At 42.0% G+C, this 22038-nt stretch overlaps 1 protein-coding gene across 1 annotated transcript in view; it reads left to right on the forward strand.

Annotated features, from left to right (window-relative positions):
• The window catches only part of GAREM1 (GRB2 associated regulator of MAPK1 subtype 1), a 99795-nt gene that overhangs the window by 14621 nt on the left and 63136 nt on the right, over window positions 1–22038 (forward strand). Inside the window, exon 2 of the mRNA XM_074146665.1 lies at window positions 9186–9326. Within this exon, the coding sequence (XP_074002766.1) occupies window positions 9186–9326 (141 nt within the window). The remainder of the gene's footprint in view (window positions 1–9185; window positions 9327–22038) is intronic.

A 22038-nucleotide genomic window follows, 5' to 3' on the forward strand; every position in this document is an offset into this window, starting at 1 on the left:
ACTTTGGATTTCTTTGGAGAGAGGAGTGTTTAATTACAGTTTGAATCATGACAGAAATACTGGTTGATCTGGATAACAGGAACCAGCACAAACAAATGTGCTGCAGGAGTGGAACAATTAAATGGAAGCATATATTTAAAACTACTCGGGAAATTATTTGAGAAGGAGGAAGGAAAACTGAAAAGCGAGGTCGATTATCAACAGTCCTAGATATAACTGATTTTTATTCCAGATCTTTGTGTTGCAAGCTCAGAATGGGGACAGACTGTGTGTAGCTGGGGACAGAGCCCTCTGCTTTCATCTTTTCCACTATGTTCAGACACAGGCAGTCAGATGAGACTACTGTCAGGCTTTCCTAATGAATCTACCCACTTTAAATTAAAAATTTAGTACACTACATTTTATAGCCCTGAGATGTTTAAATTTTAACATGGGTTGCGTTTGTTTTGGTTGTGTTTTTTTTCCGTCTCACTCCTAGAAACTGCAATATTTGCTCCTAGAAATTACAATATTTATCCTTTTAACTCGCTGGTAGTCTGTATTTAGACTCTGCATGATACATCCCCATGCAAATTGTTTTGTTTTTCTTTAAACAAAGAATTTTTTTTCTCATCAACTAGATAACTTTTTTTTTTTAATCAACCTTTTTTTTGTGTCCATATAGAATAACAAAGTGAGACTGATAGCATGGAGAGGCTTTCAAAGCAGGTTTTTCTTCAGCAGTAGTAGTGTTTTCTACAATTCTGTGCTCTTTTTACATCTCTCCCAGAGTAACTCCTGGAAGAGTAACTCTTCCAAACATCTGTTCAGTCATAGTGATGAAAAACCCCATAAAATTTTCAAGCCTTGTAGATCCAATGTTCATTATTGTTGCTACAAGTGAGGTTCTTCATGTAACAAAATATTTTGGGGGTTTTCTTTCCTTCCTTCATTAAGAAACATTACAAGGATGTGAAATTTTTCCATACAAATTCCTGTTGATACTTCAAACTGGAAAATTCATATGTTGTTTTCCTCCTAATGAACTTTTTCCTCTGACCTACATCATAGATCAGTGCGAATTTTATTTTTGCGCAAGAAAGAGCATTGGCAGTCTGGACAGCTCATTGAGATTTGGCTCAGTAACCAAGTGCCAAAGCTTAAACAAGGACACCACCCTAATTTAATATTTATTAGTCTTTGACGTTCATTGAGGTATGTCTCCATAGATAAATACCCAACAGATACTCTGCAGTATGATGCAGCACACAGAAAACAAAAGGTTTGACTTCCTCCCTCCACCCTCCTTCAGAGTTCAGATAGAAGTTATTTGTCATGAGGAGAAGTTGCATGGCGGGCTAAGTAATAATAAAATGAAATTAATTGTCCTTATTGGAATATTCAGACTTAACAAGAATTTTGTGTTTCTTCCCCCAAATTGTAAATTCCAAACTCGGCATGATAAAAGAAAAAAGCTTTAGGTATTAGTGAAATGATCTGTAGGAGAAGAGACACCTGTTCTGCCTGCGAGATGTTGCTGTGATGATATGGCTGAGCGTTGGAGTGAAGGATCGCATGTTGTGGTAGGTGGGCAGTCGGATGGAAGCTCTCCCGGGCACTGCTGCAGTTTCAGTCTGCCTGAAACAGCAAAACCACTCTGACTTTAGATGAAGTCCATGCTTCTAAGGGGAAAAGGGGCATTTGCTCACCTGCTTCTCTCTTCCCCTTGATGACAACTGCCGTCAGATGGTCATGTATGACAGCACTGCAGGTATTTGATTAACAAATCATAGAATGGTTTGGGTTGGAAGGGACCTTAAAGACACCTTCCACTAGAATATAGTAGGTTCATCTTCTGCTGAGTTGTCACGTACTCATTTCTTTTGTTTCTCCTCCATTGCATGTATTAAAACCAGGCAGGGTTATTTAGGAGCACAGTCCAGTCCCCTGTCAGTGTGAAAAATTTCACACTGCTCTTTGAATTCAGACTCCAATAAAAACAGATGCTAAGTCTCAAAGGTACTTAAAAATTGACTGCTTGGAGTTCTTTTCCAGTAGCCTGTTGCCCATGCTGACAGTCTGGGGTTTTTTGTGTATGTTTTTCAAAGAACCTGCACTCATAACAGAACAGCAACATACTTGGTGCAGTGCTGCTTGAGTGCTGGTGATGCTTCCGTGTGTCCCTGTGTCAAATGAGACCGAATTGAAGTTAACAGTGAAACATCTTTGTGATGCGGCCTGACGTACGCCTTGATCTTTCTTGGCTTACTTGTTTTGTGTGGAACAAGGAGGTGCTGTCTGCTGTTTTTTGTGGGTGGTTACGCTTTGGTTGTCTTGTATTTCAAGAGATCAGAAGCCCAACCAACCAACTGGCTGAACAAGAACTGAAGTCTTGGGAGCTGTTTGAAGACTGTGTTAAAGAATGAGCCCACCAGTGAAAGAAAACACAGATTCCCAGATGAGAATGGCCCAGAGTTATGATTAATTTTAATTTTTTCTTTTTTTTTTTTTTTTTTTTAAAGACAAAAGGATGCTGTGGTACCCAGCCTGGTTTTAACACCTGGTGATACCCCAAAGCCTACCTCAGAAAGGCTGCAGGTGCCTGTGGTGCTTGCAGACCCTGATTGCCAAGGAGGCTGAAGTTAGTGTGGGCAGTGCCCGTGGTTTGTAGGTGCTCGCTGTGCACAGCTGGGTGTTTCTGACCCATGCACGGTCTCTTCAAGTGGGTCATCTCGTCAGTGCAAGGCCCTGGGCTCCCCACTTTTAGATGGGGGGACCCCTGAGCTTTTTGTGCTGAGAGGAGGCCTTGGCTTCAGCTCTTACCTGCTGTGAATCTTCCAATACGATGAAAGGAAATTGAATGCATCTTAAGGTGTTACCTGCATGGGAGCTACGTGACTAGCAGATGTTTGCGGAAACACAAGTTGGCATTTCCAAAAGCAAGACAGCTTTTATTAGTTGGCTGGTGTACGGTGTTGTAGAGTTCTTCTTTTGGAGTGGAAAAGCAGTACTGGCACTTATATTTGTGCTAGCAGTGAGACCTCTGTCTAACCTGAAACATCTCTTTGCACAGAGCCACAAAGTCCATAATACTGTCCTTTTTTTGTCTATTTTTTTTTTTAAACAATAAATTATAACTTAATTTCATACTGGCATGGGCTATACTTTGTTTTTCATGATGTGGTAGGATAATGTTAAGGTGTATCTTAATGCATGACTTGTTTGGTCCTCAGCCAGGGAAAGTCCAGTGAAGCAGATACCGTGTAAGTAAGGCTCCTCGGTGCAATGATAGCATGATAAATAAGTAAGAACCTCACTTCTTTCTTTTTTCCGGCTTCTAATCATTCTGCTTTCTCTTAGCTTCCAGTTGTTGCAAAATAAACCTTGGTTGCTAGTCTTCCCTTGTAACGTTAGCCATGTGCTGACAGTTCTTCCTAAGTATTTCACAGCAGACGTGCTCACCTGACTGGAGAGCCATCTCTTTTTGCTGTTCCACAAATTAACCCTTTATTCCTAGCAAATGTTAGTGCAAGCCTCAGTGGGGATACAGTGGAAGATGCTCATTTGTGTGTTTTGTAGGAACCTGGCTGACCACCCTCTGAAATTTTTTTTTTTAATGTTGCTGAGGTTTTTCCTATGTAATGAGATGTTATGCTATTGTGGAACATTAGGTGGAATAATTAAACTCACCACCTACTTAACTGACCAAGGCAGGCTGGGTGATGCACTTGATTGTACAGCAGCTGTTACCTGCATGCAGATGGAGTTCAGGCTTAATGAAAACACATGGCCCAAAGCCTTGATGGCTTTTCCCTGGGGTTTTGCAGGCATCTTCTTCACCAGCTATTTCACAAAAGCCATCTTAAGTTTCTTGTGAGCTCCTAGCTCCCTTTTCTGTAAGCCTTTTTGTTCCAGGAAGAGCAAATTCTGCATGCTTGAACTGATGTGCAAGGGGCAGCACTAAGCTCACTTTACAGTCTTCAGTGATGAATGAGATGAGAGGAATGTCTCCGTAACCATCTTCCTGGCAGGAGGAGATGGTATCTAGTTCATCTGGCGTGTGTAAATGGTATCTGTTACGTTGCTGGAACCTTGTATGTGACTTCTCTTTCTCTGAATTGCTCATTACCTACTATTTTAATGTCTCCAGACGCAAAGCTTATGCTTTAAAGCAATGATGCAAACTCTTAGCCAAGATGACAAAGTGTGTGGCATTATAAAGTGTTTATATTCCTGTAGATTGCTGCTTATTTTTAGCAGTGTAGTTTCTGTGAGTGAATGAGTCACGTTGGCCTGCACATTTTGCATGACTTGAGTGTTAGTTTCTCAATACTAGGAGGAGAACCTTAAAAGTTGGTGGTGGTTTGTTTTTTTTTTTCAATTGTCTCATGATTTTTCTTTAGTGGTTGGTGTTGAAAAGTCATTGCTGTCTTTGGCAAACCAGAATACGTAGAACCTGTGTGAATTTTCTTTTATAGACTGTCAGGGACCAAGCTGTAATTGCTGATCCAGAAGGAAGTGGAGGTGGGAGTGCTCAGACCCTTTAAAACTGGAGAGGTCTTCAGCTCTACTCCTGAGACTTTACCCCAAGACTTTTGAAAATTGTGAAATGCTAAACTATATAAAAGTGTGTGTCTTTAGAAAGTAAGTGGTGGCAACAATCTGCAGGGGAGGTCAGTGCTTGCTTCAAAAGAAATGGGCTTCCTTCTGTGGCGCAGCATTGCCATATATAAACTTGATTCTTGTGTATAACCAACCTCTGTTTTCTCACCTGGTTCTTAAAAACTGCAGGCGAGAACAGAAATTCATCTCCGAACTTGTAGATCAAGGTATCCTGCTCCCAGTCTTGCTACCGTTGTTAACTGTTAATTGGAGATCGTAGTGTTTACAATGACAGAGCCAAGATTTGCCAAATGTGGATGATCCAGTTTTGGAACTGGAAAGAATTATTAAAGAAGTATTGACATTTAATGTAGGTGGTATTTAATAAGCATGGGAATCTTGATTAAGCAATTACCTTTCTGTTGACTGCATCAACATGTGAACAATTTTCCTTTTGTGGTCAGCGTTACCTCTGCAGTTGGCTTTCAACAATGGTGGGCTTTGCAATATTTGTAGTTTGGTGGAATTCTGTGGAAATGGAACATGTAATTAAAAATGGTAATACATCTTATTTGCAATGAACACATGAATAGCTGTTGCAGTGCTGCTTCGGTGATTCATGATGAAGTAGCCCGAATGCTGGTTGTGGTCAGAGTGCTTATAGGAGGACAGCTTGTGTAGGAACATACTGGTGCTAACTTTTCGATTTGGAGGTGTGAGGCTTTTATTGTCAGGCAAGGATGGGCGTTGACTCTTTGTTTAGGGTTTAGGCACTGTTAGCAAATCACGGGTTTCTTAGTCTTGGTCATTATTATGAATAAACTTGACTCATATTTTGGAGAGAGGTTGGCAATTTGGGGAGGGGTGGGGACTTGCATGTGATAATTCATTGCTTCTATGGTTTTGTTTGGGGGGAAAAAAACTAACTCAAGTATTTGCCTGTAGATTCTTTGTAGTGGTTTAATTATATTGCAGGCATGTGGGGTGGGGAGGAGAGGATGAGAAGATAGAGCTAATCCATATTTGATCATAAGAGACAAAACTGTTACTAAAGATGAGTGGCCTTGTGTTCTCTGTTTTCTCATGGCGCCTGGTTTTTGTGTAAGCAGCAGTGTGGGAGTGTGGTGAATAGGTGAGAACCGACTTGCATAGTTGGTGGATGTGAGGACTGCCGAGTTCTCTCCCACATAGTTAAAACGTGATTAATGAAAGGCTTGCATAACTTGTGTTACTGAGACAGGGAGGAAAAAATGAGATTGGATATGTGTGGCTGTTTTGCAAGGTACAGTGGCTGAGAAAAGCATAAAGGGGTAAAGTCTGGGCTGTGCTTGGGCCAGGAGCTGAGCCGTGTAGCTAGGGTCAGAGGTGTCTCCTGCCTGAAAGGTCCTCCTCTCCAGGAGACAGTGAGTAAGACTCATGGGGGGAGACAGGCTAGAGGAAAATGGAAGAAGGAAGAGAGTACGTATGGCCATGTCTTGTTGTCCTTAGTCACGTTTGACTCTTCCTTGTATTTTCCCCCCATGGCATGGAGGCCATCATTAGCCAGGTGTTTTTGCAAGTCCATTAATCCCTTTGGTGACAAGAAGCCTCTTGCTATAAAGCAGCCCCAGGAATTCAGTTCACCCATGGTTAGGAAAGATCAGGGTTTGGTGTGGATAGACCTGCCTGATGGGAGGGAACCAGAGGGACCATGATCCTCCCCGTTGCCTGAGCCCCACCTCCTCTCCTTGGCTCAAACTCCCATGGCAAAACATAACATTCGTTTCCAATGTAATCGGTTGGAGCAAATAATTGATGTAACAAGAATTGTGGTTTCCAAGGTTCTGTTTAAAAAATACAGCTACTTCCAGCTGCAGATTTAATTACGTAGTCGCTTTTGGGCCTGCCTCAGTAATCTCTTTACATTTACCTGTCCCACCCAGTTTTAGTGGAGTTACCACTTAAACAGATTGTGCCATGTGAGCCATGACTGGAAGCTCCTTTTCATCACGGGTGTCTTTATTTTCCTGAGAATATCTTTGTCAGACTCTCTTCAAGGATGACCCATACTGTAATTATTTCCCTGCAATCCGGGACGTAGAATCCAGCCTTCCTTTAGGTAACATTCTGAAATTATAACTACAAACCGTAAGGCAGATAAAAAGCATACTAGAGATGCTTTCTATTTTCTTCAAAATTTGTTTACTACTGTCAGTGAAACTAGTAGAATACTGGTTCTTCCCTTAGGTGTCATTGGTTTTATTTTGTTGTGGGATGGAATAATTAGTTGTTGCCATGGATTATAGAAAGCATGAGTGTAATTCTCTGAACTGAAACATGAGTTTCAAATAACACCATATATTATTATTACTGTGTTTTCCCCAAAATTGTAACCCTCTGTTGACACAAGCTGAAGATATTTTTTGATACATACTAGGAGTTGCTCTGTGAATAGAAAAACAGGAGATGAATGACTTGGTAACATTTAGCAGGTGCGTGACCCCTCTGTCAAATACATCTGAATTTCCTTCAAGATATGGAAGGGACCGAAGGGTTCTTTGGTGTTGAATGGCAGTTTTGCCTCTCTTCCCTAGGCTTTCTGAGGTCTCTTCTCCCGGCACACTGTGGGTGGAGGGGTGGTGCTTCCCAGGGAGCAGGATCTAGTGTCAAGCAGCCTGTCTGCCTGGCTGGGTTGCCAAGGACCGTGGTCCAAGGAGAGCACTTGGAAACCACTTCTTGAAATGTCCTGGTTACCTGGAAGCTACTTTCTGTGGAAAAGAAGGAAACTTGGAAATGATACCTTTGTAGGAGCAAGAATAGCCAGTACTAAGGAGCTCTGTATACCTTCTTTTCTTTTTTTTTTTTGTGTTGTTTTCCATCTACACTCCCATAACAGCAGTTTATCCACAGTTATAAGTTAAAGCCCCAAATGTGCAAAACAGGAACTTTTTTAAGCTTTAACAGGCCATGGGACAGCAGACCCAAGGAAGTCATCTCTCGGACTCTGCAGACAGGTTGGGAGGGGTCTCTCCCTTGTGTAGCCAAACCCAAGTTTCTGGAGAAAACGAGCAGAATCCTGTGGCCGGAGAGTGTCAGAGCAGATGGTTGTAATGGTCTCTTCTGATTTAAAATCTAAGAATTCTCTCACACACACCAGTTGCTGCGTTTTGAATCATGTAGGAGGGCGCTTTCTGATAGAATGGGAGCATGAAATCAGGCAGGAATGGGGTGTGTAGTAGCCATTCCCTACGGTGGAAAAGATTGCCTTGTGTGGGCAAAAAAAAAAGCTTAATGTGGAAGTATCTCTCCTCTGCAGAGATTGAACAGGGGAAACGTCTGCTGCCCCAGGCTGAGGAAAGACTCATCCTTCCCCTGACTTTTAAGAATATCAGAGGACAGTGAAGAGAAAGTCCAGTTTGTTGTAGTAGCTGAAAGGGATGGGTTTTGTCCAAACTTGATTCCAGGGCTAAACTACTTGCTTTATTTTTGGCTGTAGCAGCAGAGGGCTGGGGGGAGAGAGGGAAAATGAAATTTAAAGCTTCGTTATTCTTGGCCCACATTTAATGTCTGCTAAGTGTTCCTGAAAGTTCATGTGGCTGCTTTAAAGACACCTTGAGAAAAGCTATCTTCTGTGTGTTTAATGCAGAAGCATACTGAGCAGGACTGCAGGTATGTAAGAGCGGTCTGCCACAATACGCCCAGTTCTATGAAATTTTGTTCATATATCATGCTTGAGATGTATAGCTGGCCTTTTGAGTAGTCTATCCAATGTGGCTTTTAATTGCTGGAAAGCCAAGCAAAGCACTCTAGCCCTGATCAGGCATTGTAGGCAGTGGAGGAGGGGAGGGTACGTGGTGGAAATGCAGAGGACTTGGTAGGGAGAGGGTAAGAAAGGAGAGCTGGATCTCTGGCTGTGTTTGGGGTGGGTTGGGCAGATACCACAGTACAACAAAGGGCACCACAAAGATGAGCTGAACGTTATCTGGAGAGGCTTCTGATTGAATTTATCTGAGAGGACTTTGGTATGTGTTAAAATATATCTTTTTTTTTTTTCTTTTTTTTTTTTTTTTCTCCTTAAGTGGCAGGATTAAGTTTACAGATATAGGAATGGCTAATTAAGCAGTAACTTACAAAGGGATAGAATGACAAAGCTGAAATCTCCATATCTGCAAGTGTGATACCCAGTTACTTCATAGTGATGAACAAGATTTGGCTTCAGGTGTTTGTAGGGTAGTATGATGCTGATCTTCCACCATATGGAAAGGTACTTTTTTTCTCTTATTTAAAAATTAAGATTTCTCAAGTATTCATATTAAGTGAGATAGGCAGACATAAATAGAGATATGAAAAGTCTGTTTATGCAGAAAGCTGAAAAAGGAGCCCCAGAGCCACTGCTGAGTAAACTGGAGTGTATCTCTGTGGTATTGTATTCATGCACTGAGTTGTTTTGCTTTATGTTGGTTTTCTGTAAGGTAGAGTGCTTATGTTGCAAAAATGAATGGATTTTAAAATATTAAAACGTCTAAAAAATAAATAAGAGTAAGATGCTTGTTTTGAAGTTTTCCTAATTCTTCATGCAATAAGTGTGATTTTTTCTAAAAAAGAAAATTACATCTGTTTTACAGGAGAAACTGTAGAAGGCCTTCGAGAGAGCGATTATCTTCTGATTCATTCATGTCGGCAGTGGACAACAATTACAGCTCACAGTCTGGAAGAGGGTCACTACGTCATAGGGCCAAAGATAGAAATCCCTGTACATTATGCAGGTAAAGCTATTGTTGACCTGAAATCCAAATTCAAAGAGAATGAATTGCCTGCCACTTAAACTGATCACTTTATTTGACAGAGAGAAGCTAAGACTCCGATGCCGGTGTCTGTGACTTAACTTTTTAATAATGTTACAGAACACAAGAGATGCTATTTTACCCCCAGGGATACTAAATAGATGGATTTCATTGGGCAGCACATTGACAGAATACGTAGCTACGTAGAAGAATTGGTTTCAGTTTGATTATAATGAATTGCTTCTCATCTGTGAACGTGGTGACAAAAGCGTGAAAGTTCAAAAATGGCTTGAAATGTTGGGTCAAAGATGGAATGGGTTTTACACTTGATTGCATACTCAAGGAGGGGATTGTTTTTTATTATTTCCATGTTAAAAGCCAGGGACCGTTTTACACTAATGCTCCTCGGTAGTTCCTTGTCACTGTCTGCCTTTTTGGATGATGCAGTAATACTGTTGCTCAATACGATGCAACTAATCCATATTTATTTTATCATTTCAAATTATTTTTAATTTCCTAGGGAATTATTTTTAATACTGTTTCCCATTGCTTAATGTCCTTATTCACAAGCTGAGTACAATGATAATACTTCAGTGGGAAGTGCTTATCTTACTGCAGTAAATACAAACATTTAAAAAGCTGGAAAGCGTGAACTGGAAGAGCCACGGCTACAAAGCAAAGACGTGCGCCGAGTGTTTTACTTGGTCTTCTGTATAGCCAGTTGTCAATTGAGTCATCTACTCGGCTCTCTTGCGGTCTCCTTTGAAACGCTGGTGCAATGAGGATGTGCTGAGTTGTACAGAGCTGACTGAAATGTTTTGTTTCAGTGACACCAGTGCTGCAACTGCGGTGATGCACCCTATTTCAGTGATGAACTTATACCCGTTACCTCCTTACGAACTGTTTCTCCTTGGAGTTCACTTCTGGAAGGTTATTTTTTTTTTAAGATGTGTTTAAAAGCTTTGGTGTGGTGGCATATAGTGTCATAATATACATGGCTTTAAAACTCTCTGAATTCAAACTTTCTTAGTATAAACGATTTCTAGTGCTTGTGCTTAGTAAAATTTATTTATTTATTTATTTATTTATTACACCTTCTGGCTGCTTAAGCTTCAGTGCTGTGGCCAGATAAACACTTCTTTTCCTTCAAACTGAATGGCGCATTTTAAAATCCTCACTGTGATTCCTGCAAGAAGGAGAACAGAAAATAAACTGGTTATTGGCATGAAAGAAGATTGGATCGTAAGGGGTTTGCTAAAGCTTGGTCCTTAATTTTTAAAGAAATTAACAAAGATCTGCTAAGCAAGATTTCCTGACTAGTCATACTTCCATTCATTGATAGCTTAAATTTATATGGATACCAGCAAAATCGAGATATGTCTCCTAAGATATTGCAAAAGTATCAATGTGTTTTCCTTCCTGGCTTGTGTTAATGCAGGAAAAGAGTGTATCTTTAGTTGGCAGAACGTTTGCTGTCAAACAATCTTCAGAAAGTTCCCTGCCATAAACCTCTCATTAATGAGATGAAAATACAGGAAGGTTCAGAAACGGACATGTAGTGAGGTCACTTACTGAATACGTGATGGGCTGCGATGCTGCTACAGGGACTTCACAAAAACGGTCAGTGCTAACTTGCAGTACTAGAGCATGTCTGATGGACTCGCCTACAAGAAAGGAGAAATGTGTCTAAGCATGTGGTGGTTTAGTTAGCAAAGTACTGCAATCTGGTGCATCTAAATGCATATAGAAACGTCTTCCATACCCAAAAGATAAATTTATGCTGCTGTGGAGTACCATACAGAAATCTATGAGCTAACAGTGAGTGCGCTTTCATTGCCGCACTGTGCAGTGACATTACTCCATGGCGTTACTGTTTTTGGGATCCAAACCCTGCACTGAAGAGGTGAAGTTTAACGTAGCTGCCTGAGAAGACGTGCTGAGCTGGGTGCTGGCCAGTTGCAGGGATGCTGCCAGCTCTGGAGCCGGCTGGGGCATCAGCCTGCGAGAAACTTCCATCTTTGCAGAAAACACAACGAGAGCAGTTGGCAGAATGATTATACGGGGCACAACCATTAGGTTTTGTTTTCAGAGGAGGGATTTTATGTCCTCATAGGCAAATATTTGTAAACTGTATTGCTGTATAAGTGTTGGATGATAGGACTAACCTTTTGCGTGCTTTAAACTTCTGTCAAGTCGTTTATTATGAACACACAGCTGACATTACTGCTTACACTGCCTACCAGAATGACCCTTAGGCATTGAACAAGAGCTCATTAAAATGACTTTCCAGGTTTGTTTCTGCTTTAATGGAGTAACTTCTTTCTTTTTTTTTTCTCCCTAGCAGAATTTTAATGTAGCAAATTGCAACCAAAATAATGCTGCAACAGCTGAGCAGGAAGGGAAGTTGAAACTGCTGTTATTCTCCTAAGATTATGGGCTTACGTACCACAAAGTCATCACTCACATATATAAATACGAGTATAAAGTAAATCTTATTTTGCTACTTGCTAAATCAGGTTTTGATACGCTTATTAAACCTAAATACAATAAAGCCTTATTAAAGAAGGAAAATGCTGTATTTTACATTTAAGTGAAATCTCACTTACAGAACCTGAGTTCTGCAGTTGTCAGGATGGTCCTTTCCCTACTGGGAAACTGCTACCCAGGTCGTTTCTGTTGGGGATGGCTGACATGATTAATTTTTGCTGTTTCTGTCAAAGAACAGTCATATATGACAGCTGTTAGTCTAACCATTCCCTCCTGAATACTCTTTCCAGTCTGCTTCTCTTTAGAGTAAAAGTTAAAGTTAATGTAGCATCGAGTTCAATTTTCATGTAATTAAAACCAAATGGCTGATGTGTTTCTGGCTCCTAAAACAAAAGAGGTCTTCACGTGCATACAGAATGGAGAGCAGATTAAAACCACTGTCCTGATAGTGCCATGTCTTGGGTGAGAGAGTGGGCTTGACAGGAGTCCAAGGTAAACCGTCACAACAGATGCACCTTGCTTTGGTGTCCTTTCCTTTCTTTGGGTACCTGTTATTCACACTTGATACTTAGAGCAAGGTCTTACCAGCTTTCTGTCTGAACTAGTTTTATGTGTTCCTAGTACTATGATATCCTTACTACTAAATTTCTACTCTAAAAGCGAGTGTGTCGCATCCATAGCCTCCAGCTGGTGACAAATGTTACTGCTAGTTTTGGCTTAGGCAGTGCTGTAATCTTTACCTTGATAAATGTCTCTGTTAGTAGCCTCTGGAAAACACTACTTTATGATCTGAATTTAGAAGATACAGGGCACGTTGGTATCTTGCAGAATTAGCCTTCACTGTGCTGCTGCTTGTCAAGAGGTATGCCTCTCGTTCCTCTGTGTAGAGGTAGCTGCATGGGAAGATTTGTCCGAGGGGTGTTGATGAACATATCTCAAACACATTCTGTGATAACTGAAAGTGATTGAAGCCACTGTCTGGGGGTTTGAATGCTGTGGCCCTCAGGTGTGGTCTGACCCTTCTTGTGTTAACTTCCAGAAACTATCAAAAGCGTTTTTGAGGATCTGTGAAGTTAAGCTGCAGAGATCTTCTGCTCTGACCCTAAAGAGCCCAAGTTCAGTCTATTGTAAATGCCTGTGTTACGTGGCTACAGTTCCATATGCGTGGAGGTGACTGATGTGAAGGTTTTGTGGAGTTGGATGTGGTTACTTAAAACTTCCCATATGAAAAAAGCGGCACAGAGGGCTGTGGAGTGACCCTTTAGTGTGCATATCCTCACCTATACAACGTAGTCTTTTCTTTCAAAGGCTGTGCTAATATTGGTGAGGGTATGCCGCGAAAGAAAAAATGCTTTGGAATGGGTTGGCAGCATCTAGGTTATTTTGCCCCAGATACTCACTCCCACATTTAATCAAATCATAACAGGACTCTTACTGGTTGTTTTTAGGGCCGTATCTCTGTTGCAACTGATGGTTCATTTGCTCTCCTGTTCAGCCCGTTAGAGTTTTTCTTCCTTTTGAGGAACAAAGCTGTTCCCTTGAGATATTGTTTTAAAAAAAAAAAAAAAAAAAAAAATCCAAACCCCTGCCATTTCTTTTTGTTTAAGCTTCTTTGTCCAAGGTTTGGAGGGAATACCTCTTGCATCAGTGCTGCCATCTGTGTGCCCACAGGAGGCAACTAATAAAGAAAATGCTTTTATTAAGACATTAGAAAGTAACACCCTCTTGCAGGGTGTGCCTCACTGTAACACATCCGGGGTGTTGGAAATACTCTTCCCGTGAACTCATGCCTCCCCAGCAGGTAGTGAAGGTGTGCAGTTGCTAATACAGAGTAATTGCCGGTGCCCTGTCCGTTTGCTTACCTAAGTGTGCTGATAGCTTTCTTAATGTCTTTTTAAATGAGGAAATATAAAACTGTGTCATGTGAAACCTTCCCCAGGCGGGGCGACGGGTGGGAATGAGTCAGAAGTCCCTTCTCTAGTGTTAGAAACGGTGTACAACGAACGTCCTACGGAAACCTGTTCCTACTGGTTTGATTTGTTAATCATAGAGCAGTGCCTGATGGGCCTGTTCCTCATTGTGTCCTGCTAACACGGAGGAAGATGCTCTCTGCAGGTCTTCTCAAGAGTGAACTTGCCTTTGCAATGGTGGAGCAGGAGAGCTCCCCGACATTTTGCAATGTGCAGCTGCAGACGTTTCTCTCTCATGTCCAAAGGCGTGTCTGCCTCCAAGGCACAATTTTACAGTCCCACCGGGCCTGCTGTTGCCCACCCTGGGATAGTCACACCTTGGACACCGAGGGAGGAGAGCGCTGAAGTATGGTGTGGGTTAGGCATCTCCTAGCTGTCTTGAGATGGTGACAGCAGCTGCTCTTGCTCAGTGCCTGCCCTGAACCCGTTTCATCCAAGATCTGGAAGAGCTTGACTTTTGACTTTGGTGATACTGAGCACTCTTAGATGTTTACAGTATGTTAGGTCTTGTGTAAGTATGCTGTATGGCTCTCTTCGTGGGCCAGGAGAGAAGAGCAAACGTTAGACTGCCAAATGCCCTTTGCTTGATGACTTTATGGTATCTGCTGCCAACTTGTATTACTTTGAGGACAGAGGGGCCCTTCCTTGTCTTACATTCAATTTAGTCACTGAACTCCCTCAAGTCTGCTGGTCAAGGAAGGTGGTGTTGGACGAAGAGCCCTTTGTCCTGGGCTTTACCACCCTGGGAACAGCGGGTGGTATCGTGGTGAGCTACGCCTGTTCTGTGTAAGTGGAGCAGTACAGCTCTGATGGGGTAATTTTTAAGTTTAAAGAGGTGGGTGAGATCTGAGACAGGGAGGGACACTGCTCTGGAGTAGGGAACTGACTTAGGTGAGTCAGCCAGCCAACAGGTACACCACTCCCTGATATGAAATGTGTTTTGCATTTTAATTTGTGTTTTCGCTTTGAACTGAACCTGGCATCCAACTATCACATAGTTCTCCTGGGGCTTTTGTGCTGTACAACTGAACGTGACTTCTAGCGAACAGAGCCCAAATGCAGCACTTCTGAGAGAGGCAGGCTGCCATGTGTCTCTGGGCTGGTAAACGATCAGTGAGTGCATGTCCTCAGAAGAAAACCAAGAAGAAAAAACAACCCACATGTTTAACTTCCCCAAGTATTGTTTTGTTTTGTTTTATTTCTTGAACAAGGTTGTATGATCTGAAAAGCAGTCAGGGGTTTGAAAGCTTTACTTCACAGATACTACTAATAAAAGCATTGCCACCAGCATATAGTCTTCATGCTTTTAAAAGAGAAACATGACTTCTGTAGCTCTGAATACTCGACTTTTCTCCCCATAAAAAAATAGAAGAAATTCTATTCGGTATGCATTTAAAAGTTTGATTGTAGAGTAGTGTCTGGGTACCGCAGAGTGAGGGCACTTGTTTTTGTGAGTGGTGCATGTCTCTTCAGCTGTAAGTCTGAGATCAGTAAATTCTGAAACACGTATAGCGTCATTCCATGCTTTTCTGTTAGGGAAATTATTGTGCCATAAAATATATTTATTTAGTTGGTTTTAGTTTAATTTCTACCTTCTTTTTCCCCACCGAAGATTGAGTTTTTCTATTCTAAGCAACCACGGCTTTGTAGTCTGGAAACAGTCTTTGTATTCCTGGATTTTTCAAACTTGTCACCTTGAAATAATGGATGGACTGTTCTTCCATACATGAGCATATATATATACCTATTTATTTTTTTTATTTTTTTTCCTTCTCCTCTAGAGAGTTACCTTCAAGTTTAGTTGCTGTGAGACTTCCCCATGGTCCTATCTGTTTGTTATTCCACTTCTCTGTGCCTATTTAAATTTTGGCAAATGCCTCTCTGTTGTACAGTGCAATATCAAATCACAGGATCAAAATGCAGACACTGTAGTTGCTGGCAAAACCTGCTTATTTCTTTTGCACCTGTGGGTGCCTGTGTTTTTCCTGTTCCTTCATTTTCTCCCATTAGCCAGTCTGGTGAAGTAGCAGCTTTTTACCTAAGCTTAATGAAATATTCCCCTTTTGTCTGACCACCTGTACTGTGGAATCTCTTATACCTTGCATTTTGTTTTATTCCTGCTAAGGAATATATACATATGTTTTCCAATTGTTCTGTTTGCTTGCTTGCTTAGTTGAGTTTTGATTGAGCAGTTTGTTCTGAGCCCAAGGAGTTTATTCTGAGTGCTTGCTTTCTAGTATCATGTGCCAGCAGCTTCCTAGAATGCAAGCTATGGATCAGAAATACCTTTTCAGTGTAGGGAGATGGTTCAAATTTAGCTTCTAGTGAAACAGCGATGTCCAATTCTTCATCAGGTTGCACTGCTGAGAATCTTTCACTCTCAACTTCATCTTTCTGGAGTCAGCCAGACTTTTTTGCAGTGTCCTGTTTCCTTAAAATTATCTTCCTCATAAATTAAAAGCACTGGATCGTGAATCTCCTTCTCTGTATATATACAGAGTCTCATGTCTATGAGAGATTTCTGTAGTCACCTACAGAATTTGTAGAATTTGCTATACGTTCAGTTTGGTGGCTGGGTATATCAAAGTTTGTATTTAGCCTTGTGGTGAAACCCCACTCAACTCTGGTTCCATTCCCATCCACCTCCCAGTTTTGCTGCCTGGCCCAGCTGAAATGTCTGAAACTGCTGTAGAGTCTGCAGCTCTCAAAGGCTGCTGCTCTTTGATGTAATGAGAACAGTAGGGTTAGTTCACAGGGTGGTGAACTTCTATGTCCTAGAAGTTCATGGAAAGAAAATACCTGTGTTTTCTCTCTTGCTTTCCAACCTGGAATAAGAGTTTGTGGTTTGTAGACACCAGTTTGTACTATAAATTTGTTTGGTTTCATGGGATTTGCTTGGTGCCTTAAAGGAAACAAAAGCTTGTCACGATAGTATTGAAAAATATCACTATCTCAGTGAGGTACTAGGTGGAAAGAGGTGTATGCTTTTACATGTAGCTGTCTTGCTGTCCCCTACTTTGACTTTGGCACAAGTATAGTCTTGTCTTACCCTTGTTTAAAAAAAAAAAAAAAAAAAAAACAACAAACCACAAACCAAAATTTGCCTCAGCATTGAACTTTCTGTTATTGTGACAAGGGAAAGGGAGTAGGAGGAGAGAGGGGAAACTTGCAGCTCTTACAACTGATGATTCGAAGTATCACATGTTCCTCTCAGACTTCCACAGTTCTTGGCTATTACTCTAAGTCTGCAAACTTGCAACTTGCTGAAATTCAGCTGTGACCTTATGAGCATTCACCCTAAGGTGTTTTTTTTTTTTTGGTTTTGTTTGCTTGTTTCTGATCCCTGTGGGCAGCAAAGAAGCTGATCGGAGTTGCATCAATTAGGAAAAAACTCTAGAGGCTTGTACAAAAGAGATTAACAGGGGAGGATGACTTTTTGAAAGATTGCAGTTGAGGGAAGGGTAGAATAGCAGCCAGGAAACTGGCTCCCAGAAGGCTGGGAGATGGGCTAAATCACACAGGATTTGCTTGGCATTGCTTGAATTACTTTGCCTTAGCTCTTGGCTGGTACAGTGGAGCGCTGGGCTCATTTGCATGATGCAAAAAGACTTAAGTGCTTGGGAAAAGGGTCTTAAAAGCTGCCTAACTTAACCAGTAGGAAGCTGAGAGGAAAAGGCTGGTCCCCACTGGGAATTTGAGGTGTATTTAGGGCTACATTTGAGGTTCTGGTCCGATCCCACGTTTCCGACCGCTGGAGGCTGCCCTATGTACTTGCTACAAGGAAATTGGGAATGTGGCTCCTGAGTTCCCCAAGAGAAAGCAAGGTATTTCTCTTTCCTGAGGAGTAACTTAAGGATTTAAAAGGGAGGAGATGCATGAATGCTACAGCCTACCCAGTTGGTAAGCTCCTGTCAGTGAGGGTGCGGTACAGAGGAGCTGCCTGTTTCTAGGCACTGAACAAGGCATGAATTAAGCATGAAGTGGCTTCACCCTTTCCTACCCTGAAGTCAGTGTTCAAGCATGTAGGAAACCATACAGTTAAAAAACTTCAAGGGTAGTTAGAAGCTCGAAGAGGGTCTGCTAGCCTGCAGTCTGTAGTTGCAAATCTGGAACTTCACACCTATTTTCCTGAAGTAGGAATTCTGGAATTTTACAGATTTAACGCCGCCCGTCTGGCCTCGAAGTTGACCCCTGGTAGGAGAAGAGAATAAAGAGAAAGCAGTTGTAAAGGCCATAGTCACTGTTTAATCAGTGAAAAAAATATATGCTTTCCCATCTGTACAAATCTTGAGGAAGAATTCTTATAAAATCTGTTTGAGCTGAAAAGTGGTATGTTTTGAGTTGGTAGTTCATATGGATAATGATGCCTTTTGTTACTCTCTTACTTAACTCTGGTACATGAAGTTGAGGTTTATGTTTTCATATGAATAGGGTAGCAGGTGCAGAAGAAAGCAAGCACTCCTCACTGCTAGGAAATCGTTACAAAGAATGATGCAGTCATCAATTTGACTATCCCATGACTCTTACTCTTTCCTGGGTTATAGTACATGCTAGTAGCAGATAAAGATTTTTGCAGAGAAGTACAGTCCTTAATGTGTAGGGTAGGGGATTTGAGCATGGTTTACTGCATACTTATGTCTTCGGTTTTTTTAACATTTGGCTTCTTCTGCCTTTGATTTCAGTTTGTCTCGAGTTCGTCGCCTCTTTTTCCTTTGCTAATATTCTCACTTGTTACATGGTCTAAATCTGCATGGGAATTTGAGAGGGAAGAAATTGCCATCAGCTTCCTATGATTAGGCTAAGAAATCTCTTTTAGACTGACTGTCCCTTTTGCTTCTTGGAGCTGGAGGGGGAACTATTACAACTGAGCTCACATGGCAAACAAGCAAGGCAAAAATTATGAATGTCTTTCCCTTTTGTAAATACACAACCCAGCTGGCAGGAATGTAGAGCAGGGGTTTTGATAGGTCGTGTGTGTTTGGGGAGGGAGCTGCAGAGAAATCTGGCGCACAGAATGATGTCATCTTGAGAATTTTTGGATGCCCAAACAGACTTCTTGTTGGTTTTTTGTTTGGTGGTTTTGTTTATTTTTTTCCCCTGGAGCCAGTGTTTGCTGCTTAAAACAACCGATAGGAAGTGTGGTAGGAATTCTTCGGTCAGCATCCTCCCCATGGAAACCAGCACACTTCACGTCTGGGAACGAAAGCCAGTCACGTCAGTGATGCCTATTAAAGCAACTGACATCACAGATGTCTTAAGCTTCGACTGCACTACTGTACCAATTGGTGCCAATAGGAAAATAAAACCATGCTATTTAAGCCATGTATAACTCTGTTTATATGGAGAATGTAATTTGTGTGTTTAATTTAGCCTGTGATCCAAGACAGTAATTCTGCTGTGTCAGGGAAAGCTACTTCTGTGAGCTTTGAAACTTCGAGGAGTGGAAAAACTGGCTTTTTTTCCTCTGTCGTGAGCTGTTGTGCAGAGATTTTCTGTTCTCAGTTGGCAGAGATTAACTTGTTTCAGTGTGGGGGGGGGGGAAGCTATTAACACTAATAGCAAAGGTGACCATTATTAACTGGATGAGAGAAACATGGGTATTTAACTTTTCATTCTGAAGGACCTAAGCATTAATGGGAAACTGAAGCCTGTACTTATTTCCCTCACAGCTTTATGTACAGATGTGAAGCTCCGTTTCTTCTGCTTGTTCCCTTTACTGAAGGTGAGACTCAATTCTTCTTTTGAACCAGGAGTTTGATCCCAGAGGCGGGTAGAGCAGGGGCAAAGAAGGAAATACAGTGTACAGATGTATACTGTACAGGGTCTCTCAGGAGTGTCCTCAAGCTAGGAACGCCTGGCTGGTGAGCCATCTGCCACAAAATCTACAACACTGACAGATCCTACTGTCATCTTGGATGATTGATAGCCTACGTAGAGTAAGAAAGACCTTTTAAATCTAAATGCTAAGAAGGTTTATGTTTTTCGTGGGAGTCACCTTCACAGCATGCTCTTGAAATATTTGTCACCAGTTCAACCTTTTCCGGTTCATCTCACATGAATTCTGTATCGCAGTAGACTGGGAACAGCCAGCCAAGGCTGGCTGGCTGCATTGGGGTGGCGTGAATAATTCAAGCTGGCTGCGTCTGTTCCTTGTTGCCTTGTGCTCATGGTGCTCACCTGGTCCCTCTTTTAGTGTGTCTGTGTGTGTGTGGACCAGCTCATCGTGTGAAAGGTCCTGGTTTTGTCACAATGGTTGCATACATGCACGAAAAAGGAAGAGGGACATGGGATTACGATGCACGACCACATCTGAGGGTTTCTGAAGGTCTTCATCAAAATGATGGGAAATGCCATTGTTGTCTTCTGCCAGAAGAATAGGTTTGGTTATTTATTTTACCATAATAACCTTTTGAACATAGGCAACTGTGAGATGTGTACCTACGGAGGAGAAAGAGAATGTTCAGTAGGAAGCATTGATTAGGGGAAGCTGGCTCTGATAAAATGCTGCCTGAGCCTTTGTGTTTCCAAACTCAAAATATAAAAACAGTGTAGGCCAAGTGGGATTCCTGGAAAGCTTGATGGGGAAAGGGAAACCTTGGTGAGATGGATGGACAGGGTTGCTTGCATAATCCAGTTATTTAGCTCCCGTGTCCCTGCTTATTTAGTTTCTAGAGTTCAAAGTGTATGGGGGAAATTAAGACATTTGCTACACAAATGACATCGCTGAGCTGAGAGATTCTTATGAGTGTGACTTGGAAACCCAGAACCAGCTGCTGGGAGGGATGTGTCCCTCAGTGTCTGTATAAGGGAAGAGCTACAGCATATCCTGAGGCGCGGGGTGAGAAATACTCTGAGTAGGAATGAGGGTTGCAGCGTGATACTAAATCAGCTTCAGCCTTCTTCAGACATTGCTGGGATGTTAGGTGGGGGAAACGGTCATTACTTATAACTCTTCATGGTATCAGTTTTTTCCTGTAGAGTGCTTTCGGATCCTCCAGGGAGAGAGTTGCTAGAGAAACATAACGTGAATTTAGGCAAACTTTCTAATGAAGCTTAATGGAGAACCTGAGTTTGACTTCAGGGTGACAGTGTCTTAAAACAGTAAGTAAATAGAAGAGAGACTGACATTTATAATAAGATCTAGTGTGCATATGTTCCTATCTGAAAAACTGCTTTATCTGATTCTAAAAAAGAGGCTGAGAGAGGCACTTGAAATCCTAAGGGCTTGGGGCTGGTTGGTTGGTTGTATTTTTTGTTGATTTGAGTCCTGCTGAGTGACCACTGCCCCATTGCAGGAAGCCTATGGATGCCTGTGGGTTACCTGTGTTGGTCTACTGGTGTGATAATACCCACGCTGCTAAAAACACACAGCTAAAACCACACCAGAGGTCTGCAAGAGCTGTTCTAGATAGATGTTTGGGTGCAGATGTGCTTGTGCTGCCTTCCCAAGCTGGGAGCACAGCGCACGGACTTCTCAATGGCAGACAAGCTTGGCTGGTCTTGTCAGCTTATACTCCTGTAGTCATCCTGCTGGGTTGGGAATGAGCAGGGGGAAATGTTAGGGCAGTAGCAGGGAGAGAGAGGAATGAGGGGGAGATGGTGATGGAGGGGGAAAGCAGAAGACAATAGCAGCAAGCAGCCTGGGTGGCGGTGGAGGGCAGGAGCAGGAAGAGGTGGTGGGACTGGGGCTCCCCTACGGGAGGCTGGGAAGCGCCAGCCTTGCGAGGATGAGGTGCTCTGCCAGTCCCCTTTCGGGATCAGGGCTCTTGTTTCTAACCAGTAACTCGCTCTGAGCACCAAGTGGTTCTCAATACTCTGATGCTTATGAAAAAATCTGGTACCATTTTAACAAAAAGTTGCTTTGTTAATCTGCATTTCTGGTTAAAACTCTAATAACTAGAATTAGTCTGTCTAGAAGAAAGAGACATATGGCAAGCAAATGGCTCTTTTTAATGAGCCTCCCACTCAGCAGTTGGCTGCTCATCCAGTTTGTGTGTGGCACGGTCTTAGAGCAGCATCTTACTGCCAGGAAAAAGAAAAAATCCTGCAACCTTTTGGTGGGTTTTCTTTCAGGGAGAGGAGGAACAGATCATAATGTAAGTCTTAGAGAAAGACAAAGCCTCATGTTGGCTTCTTCAAAAATTTGTTACCAAAACTAAAAGAAAATGTTCCAGAACCTAGTTTAGAAAGCTGGAAAGCACCTGGTTCTTTACCTCTCAATGGTGATTGGGTACCAT

The sequence above is a fragment of the Numenius arquata genome, chromosome 4 (assembly GCF_964106895.1).
Source record: "Numenius arquata chromosome 4, bNumArq3.hap1.1, whole genome shotgun sequence".
NCBI classification, from domain to species: Eukaryota; Metazoa; Chordata; class Aves; order Charadriiformes; family Scolopacidae; genus Numenius; species Numenius arquata.